General features: G+C 44.5%; 1 protein-coding gene across 1 annotated transcript; it reads left to right on the plus strand.

Annotated features, from left to right (window-relative positions):
- The first annotated feature begins 7,477 nt into the window (after positions 1-7,477).
- Positions 7,478-8,605, plus strand: LOC125357529 (oocyte-expressed protein homolog). Its single transcript, XM_048354506.1, has 3 exons — positions 7,478-7,685; positions 7,776-7,958; positions 8,529-8,605. The coding sequence occupies exons 1-3, from the start codon at positions 7,478-7,480 to the stop codon at positions 8,603-8,605; spliced, it is 468 nt and encodes a 155-aa protein (XP_048210463.1).
- The last annotated feature ends 978 nt before the right edge of the window (positions 8,606-9,583 follow it).

Consider the following 9,583-nt stretch of genomic DNA (forward strand, 5'->3'; position numbering starts at 1 on the left):
TCAAGATGTACAACACCAGGCTTGAGAGAAAAAGCCAATTGAAAGCACAAGGCCCCGAGTTCAAGCCCCAGTGTTCAATCTTCAGTATCAGCTCTCTCGCCACCCCCCCCCCCCATAATTTTGTATTCAGCTGTGAGGTTCTTCTAATCTTGTTATCTTGTAGATTATTTTCCTCTAGCCATTCAGTAATCCCCAGTCTTGGCCATCCAAGTTCGTTAAAATGGATGGGGACTGGAGCCAAGCTCTGCTGGCTCATGCCTGTCATTCTAGCTCCTGAGATGGCTGAGAGCTGAGGATCATGGTTCAAACCCATCTGGGTCAGCAAATCCAAGAGACTCTTACTTCCATGTTCTCAGCCAAATACCACAAGTGGAGAAAGCCAAGTGAGAGTGCAAGGCCCGAAGTTCAAACCCAACGTTGGACTTTAGAAATATATAAAAATACATGATTTGTGACAAGGATGTGGAAGTAGCAGGGGATGGCACACTCAGGAATGTGAACATATTTTCTGGAGACTTAGCATCAACCAGGGTAAGATTCTTCCTATGAGCTCCAACCACTGCTTTCTTCCCTCTCATCCTCAATGGTCACCTCCTGAACATCCATCCATCCATCCACCCATCCATCCATCCATGTAGCCATGTGTTTGTCCTGTGGCTTGAATTCAGAACCCGGGCAGTATTGTCTTGTTGTTGTTGTTGTTGTTTATCTCAAAACTGGCACTTGACCCCTTGCGTCATAACTCAACTTTGATCCTTTTGGTGGTTCACTAGATACGAACCCCTTAGGTGGCCAGAGAATTGTGGCTCATGCTTATAACCCTACACACTCAGGAGTCTACGATGTGAGAATTGAAATTCAAAGACAGCCTGGCAGAGTGGAGGAGTCTGGGGAATCCTTGAGAAGATTGTATCCAATTAACAACCAGAAAACCCGAAGTGGAGCTGGGGCTCAAATGGTGGAAGACTAGCCTTAAGCAAAGGAAGCTCAGGGACAGTGCCCATGCTACAGTCACTGAGCCAATCAGCACCCATGATTAAAAAGTACAATGCTATAGTTGGTTTTCTTCCATCCCATCAGTCAATGGTGTGCCGAGTACAATCTCAGGTTGGCAAACGTGGACAAGTGGTAGTGGCATATTGCATTTCGAGTGTGTACAGTACAGTATTCATATGGTAATGAAAAACATACAGTATTGTATTTCAATTTAATATGTTTAAATTAACAGTTTAATATTTTATATAATTTCAAAATTTTAGGAAAAATAATTTAAGTCATAAATATATAAATGCCTATATACTGGAAATCCCACAATATACTTCTTGCAAAAATTTTGCAATAAAGATAAATATATGTATATATACATACATACATATATATATATATATATATATATATATATATATATATATATATAACCTGTGATACAGGGAAGCCATAAGAAGTGAACTGCGATGTAGCAAGAGACGATAATATTTTGATCCTCACAATTCTCCAAGCTGATTCCTACTGTCTACGGTTTTGTGCCATTTCATCCAGGTTTCTCATTTGCCTCCACGTGTGCCTATTCCTTCCAGTGTGTAGATAATGTCTGTTTGGGGAAAGTATCATTCACCTCCCTAATTTTAGTGGAATTGTTTTATATTGCAAATGAGTAGTGTCCAGTGGGGGTGGTTTTCAGAGGTGTTAGTCATGTTAAGTCACATAGTGTAATAACCCAATCGCAGGCAGACACACCTACACATTACATTGTGCACCCTAGAGGATACAGTAATGATATATCAACGGGAAAGCATCTTAAGAATAACACAGATATAGTCAAGTATAACAACAAACACAATTAAGTTAAGAAGAAAGTAAATCAATAAATAATACTAGTCCTCCTCTTCCATGTCAAGCTCTTGTAAGCAGTAGGTGCTGTGATCCCACCATTCTTCTGACCATGGTTCTAGGAGTATTTCCTACTCTGTATCTAGGGCATTTTATACAGGAGGAGCCGAAGACAGTACCGGGATCAGGCTGGGTGCTGTGCTGAGGAAGATGTCCTGCTCTCAGGGAGCAGAAAGGAAGAGCAGGACTGGTGCATCTTCTACAGATTCTGTCCTGGTTGTCACAGTCTGGGAGGTGAAGCTCAGGGTAGAGGAAGGCAAAGGGGTCAAAGCCAGCAAACTGGCTTTCCTCCTTAGGAGATCTAAGAGGGATGACTCTGTAGGAGATTGGAAGATTACAACTACCACATACACAGGCATTGCTTGAATGCTACAGCAACACTCTGGTTTGGATCAGGTTCAAACATGAGATGCATGGCCATTGTCTGTTTGCCCCTGGCTCCATGGTTAGTAGCTGAGTGCTGATGCGTTGCACTTCTGCAGAGGGGAGCTAGATACTGCATCTCAGTTTCAACACCTGCTCTTCACATCCACTTATGCATGAGTGCCAGTTTAGAAATAGTAAATCTCTTGATCCATGGACATAGTATAAATTCACATTTCTTTGCATTTTCCTTAATTTCATTCAGAAATGCTTGCTAATATTTATTTTATGCTTTCCCTATTGTTTAAATTGATTCTGCAGAATATTGTTATTGTTGCCATTCAAGTAGAGTATTCTAAATTTCATTGTGAGATAGTCCCTTGCTAGTGTATGACCATAGATAAGTATTTTTGCTTGTAATTTTGTTGGGTTCATTAGTACTAAATGCATTTTATAGGATTCTTAGAGATATTAATGTAACATTCTGGGTAATCAGTCAGTATGTATTTTATCTTTCCTTAGTGCCTGGAAGCTCACAAGTTCTTGAATCTTTTGCCAAACTTATTGTAGAGTCAGCAAACTACTTCCAGGGGTGCTTCCTCCTCAAACTCTTATCCTCTTGTGTACAGGTTTGTGTCCCTGGGTGACCTTGTTCTGCTTGGGAGTCTGTCTTTACTCCAGTGAGGGCGGGTTGACCCTCACCAGGACCCTTCTGCACTGGGCTCCCACCATCAGAAATTAGACCGGCATCAGAAATGTACAAACTTCATAAAAGTGGTAGAGTTGAAACTCAGTATTCTATAAAACAAGGCAACATGTAACTGGTAAATGAGTTATTTTTCTAAATTGACTGTCAGTGATGATTTGGATTTACATGAATATTAGTTAGAAGAGTGGAATGTCTGTGTACCTATTCATCCATCTACCCATTTATTCACTGAATTATTATAAAGTTTCTGTAATTGCTTAGATGAGTGTGCCCTATTATACAGAACTACTAGGCTTTTAATGTATTTTTGTAGGATTGCTCCTCAACTGGCAGTGTTGGTAAATATCTTATTACTTGTTTCCTTTTCTTCCTAATAATCTAAAATATATAAAATTACTATATTATTATGTTTCACAATACAGAAATGATTTATGTCTTTACTATGCACTGTACTATTTTTCACACTACATAGACTCAAATTTAAGGCATTCAACCTAAACCAAGAAGTGCACTAATGAAGGATTAGGTTTCTAAATGAGAAACCACAAAAGCACTCACTTACCGGTGTTGGTAGTTCACACCTGTTTTCCTAGCTACTGAGATCTGAAGTTCATGGTTTGACGCCAGCCCAGGCAGAAAAGTCCATGAGAATCTCATCTCCAATTAATCAGCAAAAATCCAGAAATGAAGGTGTGTTTCAAGTGGTAGAGCACCAGCCTTGAGTCCTATTACCAACACACACACACACACACACACACACACACACACACACACACACACACAGAGCAATTCATTTCATTCATGCACTCTACTGACAGAACTCAAAGACCATCAGACTGGTTCCTCTATGGAAGGAGATAAAATGAAAGCACGTGATCCATTGGAAACTTGGGTAGTGTTTTGTTCAGGGTTTGCTGGAGAACAGAAATTAACATCCATCACATAGCTAGAAAATGGTGGAGCCAATATTCAAGTCACCTTCACCATCTTCTTGAGGATAAATCAAAGGCACTTGGAGGCAGTAGAGTGGTTCAACAACTGGTTTAAATTGGTACAGTCTGTTAAATGCTAAGAACATTGTCATTAATTTGAAAACTGGAATAATGTCAGCAAGTGGGACTCGGGCTTCCAAAGTGTAGGAAGCACCATCAAGCTGTGTAAAACTAAAATTGAAAAAAGCTGTCCACTAGATGAGAACCATAGAGAATCTTGTGTCTGGACTAATTGATGCCTTCAAAGCAGCCTGTGGCTGACTTAACTCCCTATGGAGGTTTGAAAGTCACAGCATGACAATGGGAAGGGGTCTCAGGACATGTCCTCGGAGAATGGCTCACATAAAAAAGGATCAGTAATGGAAAGATGAAGCTCTACCTCTGCCTCCTTCCCAAGTCAAAAGAATTAACCTCAGATGGCTTAAGGATTTCAATGCGAATGTTGAAACTGCAGCAATCCTAGCAAGTAGTATGAACTTCTTCAGAGCTCAGGACAGGGAAGATGTGTTTGTCTTTGAAAAAGATGATATGCAATTCATTAACATTTGGAGGTTTCATTTAATCTTCTTAGCATTTATATCTTCTTAGCATTATTTATTGTAGTGAGGTCTTACAAATATGCTTCCCGACATAAAAATTTGTTGTAGCCATTCTCAGGGACCTTAATGACTTTGATTGTCCTCAAGGCTTGTATCATGGTACCATTCTTGCCATTGTGAGGCATGAACTAAGGGCCTAGGTGCTATCTCTGAGCTGTTTCAAGGTTAGTGCCCCTTTGAGTCACAGCGCCATTTCTGGTTTTCTGGTGGTTAATTGGAGATAATTGTCTTATGGACATTCCTGCGTGGGCTGGCTTCGAACCATGATCTTCAGATCCCTGCCTCCCTGAGTAGTGAGGATCACAGGTGTGAACCACTGGTACCCAGCAGAAAAATTTCTTAAACAAGACAGAAGATATTTAATATTGCAATCTATATTGACTAAATATGTTCAGTGAGAATGGTGCTCATCAAAAGACACCAGAAAGAAGTTGAAAAGGCAATTAGGTCTGAAAGAAGAATTTATAATGTCTATACAATTGAAAAAAGAATTTGTAATTGAAGCAGAATATATAAGGGAAGTGAAATATAATGGTACATGCTTGTCTTTCCTGCAGTTAGGGGTTGGAGTAGGGGAATTTCAAGTTCCGGACCAGCCTAGGCTATATATCAAGGCATATACTATAGATGATATATGGGTTTTTACCATATATTGATTTTAAGATATATTTTATATCTTCAAAAATTTTTCACAGTGTACAAGTATTATGTTAATTTTACAAAGGAATAGCCACTAAAATTATGATTCAAGATCTTTGTTACAGGCTTTTTTTGGGGGTTAGTGATATTAAATCCAAGGCCTTACATGTGCTAAACATAGCACTATATCACTGAGCCAATGTCAATCTTTCTCTTGTAGACCCGATTTGTTGAAAACTTGATGTCTAAATTGGGTGAGGAATTCAGTGTATTAATACGTTAAATGACACTTTTGATTAAAATGATTCTGGGAACACACACATTATATTCAATTCTAAAATCAAAATAGTTTGTACAGCACAATGCCATTTGTTCTAAAAGAAATACCAAACAATATTTCTAGAAATACAGAAGAAAATGTGTAAGACCAAGCATAAGATGACACACTGGCCTCAGGATAAAGATTCCCTGTGGGGAAAGCAAGGGGAAAATGCTTTAGTGATATCTACTTTTTATTTTTATTTTCTTGCTTTTGGAGACTGGTTCTTGGCATGTAACCCAGGCTGGCTTCACATACAATTCTCCCCTGAAGCGTCAATGCTGGGATGGGAAGCTTGCATCCATCACCCAGCTATTTAAAGAAGAGGGAAGGGAGGCAAAGCGGGGAGGGGATGTCCACAACTTTTAAACTGTTTCATGATTGTTTCAAATGTGTGACATCTTTAATGAGTTGAGAAAAAAACTGTTTTGGTTTGTTTCTGGAGCTGAGTGTTGTCTGTAAGCTCTCGTGCTAAAGGCTAGTGCTCTACCACAGTTCCACTTCTGGCTTTTTGGTGGCTAATTGGAGATAGGAATCTCACAGTGCTCTGGCCAGAGGGGTTTTGTCAAGAGGAACCCGAGGGGGAATTGACCTGAATGAGAGACAAACCAGACACAAGGAAGAAGACCAAGACAGGATTCTGATCAAGGTCTCAAATTTTATTTTTACACAGCAGCTTATGTAGTGATTAGCATGGGGGTAACTGACGTGAGCAGGGCTGTTGGGGGTGCTAGGTTCCTAAACCACAAAATGTACATTACAAGAAGGTTATGGGTGTGTGATTTTCAATGAAGGGTAGGATGTACCGCCAAACAGGATATCAGAACTGACTAACCTGCACGGATGAGGTAGCACAGGCACCAGTCATTCTGTTCAATTACGCCCTATAGACGTTTCATGTTACAATATGACAGCCATTTGGCTCCCGGCATCACAGGGACTTTCCTGCTTGGGTTGTATTTGACCCTTGATCTTCAGACCTCAGCCTCCTGAGCAGCGAACATGACAGGTGCGTGAGCCACCAGCACCCAACTTTGAAAATCTAGACGCGAAATTAAGAATATCAGGGAGCAAGGTATACTGATGTTAAATGTCTTAGGATGGTGGAAACAACATGGGTCTAACTTTTTGTATGGTCGATGGCCACTTGTGACATCTCGTTGGGCAAAAAAAACTTGATTAAAAACTTGACTCTATGTTTTTTTGTTGTTTTTTTTTTTTTGCCAATCCTGGGTCTTGGATACAGGCCCTGAGCACTGTCCCTGGCTTCATTTTGCTCAAGGCTAGCACTCTGCCACTTGACCCACAGCACCACTTCTGAAGGTTTGCTATATATGTGGTGCTGGGGAGTCGAACCAAGGGCTTCATGTATAAGAGGCAAAGACGCTTGCCACTAGGCCATATTCCCAGCCCTGATGAGAAAAACTTGACTAATTTCAAAATGGTAACCATCCGGAGAGGCAGAACCAGAAGAGAGGGGAGGAAATTTGTAGGCTCGTGGGGCCTGCTCTGGGCCTCATCTACCTACCTGTGCTTGGAAGGTGACTGGAAACCCTTATCCTAGGCCCTGAAGAGGATTCCAAATAATAATAATAATAATAATAATAATAGTAATAATAATAATTTGCCCACAGGCTGAAGCAGAATCAGCTTTTCCCTGTGTACGCTGACGTGCAGGGGCAGAGGCCCTGAGGCTGGAATTCTAGGGCTGGGATGACCCCTCTGATGCTCTGGGGCCCCGGGGAACCCCAAACCTCACCCCCCAGCCCACATCCAGTTCAGGGGAGAAGCGGAAGTGACCGGGCACCAGAAGTGACCATGGCCCTGGGGGCTCCTAGGGGCGCCGCCCACGGGGCGGGGCCGGGGCCTCCTCAAGAGCCGGGCCTGGCGGAAGCCGCCCCAGCCTTTGCAGCCGGGCCTCCGGGCCATGGATCCTCTAGGCCTTGGGTCCGCTAGGGCCGAACCCATGGGGCCGGATGCGGCCGGACAGGGCGGGCAGCAGCCGTCCTCCCCCCAGGAGAGGCCGCGTGGGGCCCCGCGTCTGCGCCCCCAGGTTCGCGTCCGGCCGTGGTGGTTTCCGGTGGAGGACATGAGCCGCCCTCTGGGGTTCTACCTGGAGGCCTGGCTGGCAGATCAGATCTTCGGGGAGCGGCCAGGGCGGGCGAGGCCGCTGGGTCAGGCCCCCCCCCCACCGCCCCCCCAGCCCCCAGGGCGGCCCGGCCCTGGCCAGCCCTTCCCCCTGACCCCTGGCCCGACTCGTCCAGGTCCCCACCAAGCCGTGGTCTCCCAGCTGGCATGGCGGAGTCGGGCCTTGGTGCACGTGAGCAAGGTGGCCCGCGGCACCGTGGCTGAGGTCTCCATCTTGGGACGGCCTGCGGGGCAGAATCGCGTGAAGAGCTTTCTCCTGAGCCTCGCAGCCCGGGGCGCAGAGCTCCAGGACCGGCCAGGTGAGGGGCTTGGAGAGGCCCCCGGGGCCCTGGGGTCTGCTCACCCCCTCCGGCCGCCCCTTCGCCTGCGCACAGCGGTTTGCACTTCCTAAGCACTAGGAAGCTGCAGCGCCTCTGGGGCCGTCAGCAGGGTGGGGAAGGAGGGGAGGTTGGACACTCTGGGCGCAGCTGGGCCCACTCAGCCTGAGCTGGGCCACAGGGGGATTCCCAGGGCCAGGCCGTGGTGGAGGTGTGAGGACCCCACGCTGGGACTTGAACCAGGGCCCCGTGGCTTCCCTTCGTTTTATTTTTCCCCTCAAGGCTAGCATTCTACCACTTAAGCAGCAGCTCCACTTGTGGCTTATTGGGGGTTAATTCAGCTGAGAGTCTCTCAGACTTTCCTGCCCAGGCTGGCTTTGAACCTCCGTCCTCAGCTCTGAGCCTCCTGAGCAGCTAAGGGTTACAAGTGTGAGCCACCAGGGCCTGGCACAGGCCCAATCATTAAAGCTATGTTGCAGATATCCATTCCTTTCTCCAACCACAGAATGTTTTCTCCTTGTGGATGATTGGTATCCATTGCTTCTCTTCCAGCTGAGAAGATGCCTCAACCTGAAGAGTTCTTGAAGAGCCCTAAGTCAGGTGCAGACACTCCCCAGCATCCTGCTTAGACCCTCTAATTGTCAGGCGTGTTCTGTGGACAGCCTTGCTCCTGCTATTGAAGTTGGAGACAAGGAAGTATTCTGAAGTTGCTGCATTTGGGTTTTTTTTGGTGTGTGTACCCAGAGGGATATGAGAACTATTTGAATAAATAAATTTTGGTGCATCTGGCATAAAAAGAATTTTGATCACATATAATAACTACATAAACCATTCATATCGTGAGGTGAGGAGTGAATAGAATCCTGATAGTGATGTTTTCTTCCCTTTACATATTAAAAAGTATGAGTAGGTTTACAAAGAGGTTTCAATTCAACAGATGAGTGCATGGCTACAGTACATCTTGAGTTCCTACCACTTTTGTGGTCAGAGGCAAATCCTCAAATACAGGGGCATGCAAGTGATTGATGTTTTTTTTTTGGTTATTGTTTGAAGTGGGGTCGTTTTTTGTTGTCCAGGCTGACAGACAACCCCAACTCTTGGGCTTAAGCAATCCTCCTACCTTAGCTCTCTCAGTCGCTGAGACTACAAATTGGAGGTTTTGTCATCACTCTTTTGTTAGGAAACAAATTGTGTAAACCCCATAATTGGCTTGCAGACATGAAGATGAGTAAGAACCCACCTGAGAGCTTGTGGAAGCACAAATTTCATAGGCTCTTTCTCCAGATTCTGATTCTGTGTGTTGTGAAAGGCTCATAATGTGCATTTCTAACAAGCACAGGATGTCAAAGTGACCTTCTGAGGCTCTCACATGGAAGCTGTTGCTTGACAGGGCAGAGCTCCCGGTGGGCCTCTCCCACTTGTGCATGGGGAGCTGTCCAGCGTTCTGGATGGGCCCTTATAACGCTGGGTGAAAATGAGTCCTGCTTTGCTCTCAGCTGTATTCATTTTCTGTGATGTCACAGAGGTGTTTGTGGCAGGCGGGGCAGCTGGCCAATTATAATCACACCTCAATGACCAGTCTATCTACAAGATGGGTCCTGCGCTTG

The sequence above is a fragment of the Perognathus longimembris genome, chromosome 9, assembly GCF_023159225.1.
Source record: "Perognathus longimembris pacificus isolate PPM17 chromosome 9, ASM2315922v1, whole genome shotgun sequence".
NCBI lineage: Eukaryota > Metazoa > Chordata > Mammalia > Rodentia > Heteromyidae > Perognathus > Perognathus longimembris.

Coding starts and splice junctions, on each gene's coding strand:
- LOC125357529 (XM_048354506.1), top strand. CDS start 7,478: ATGGGGCCGGATGCGGCCGGACAGGGCGGGCAGCAGCCGTCCTCCCCC. Junction 7,686..7,775: donor AGGGCGGGCGAGGCCGCTGG/GTCAGGCCCCCC, acceptor CGACTCGTCCAG/GTCCCCACCAAGCCGTGGTC. Junction 7,959..8,528: donor AGAGCTCCAGGACCGGCCAG/GTGAGGGGCTTG, acceptor CTTCTCTTCCAG/CTGAGAAGATGCCTCAACCT.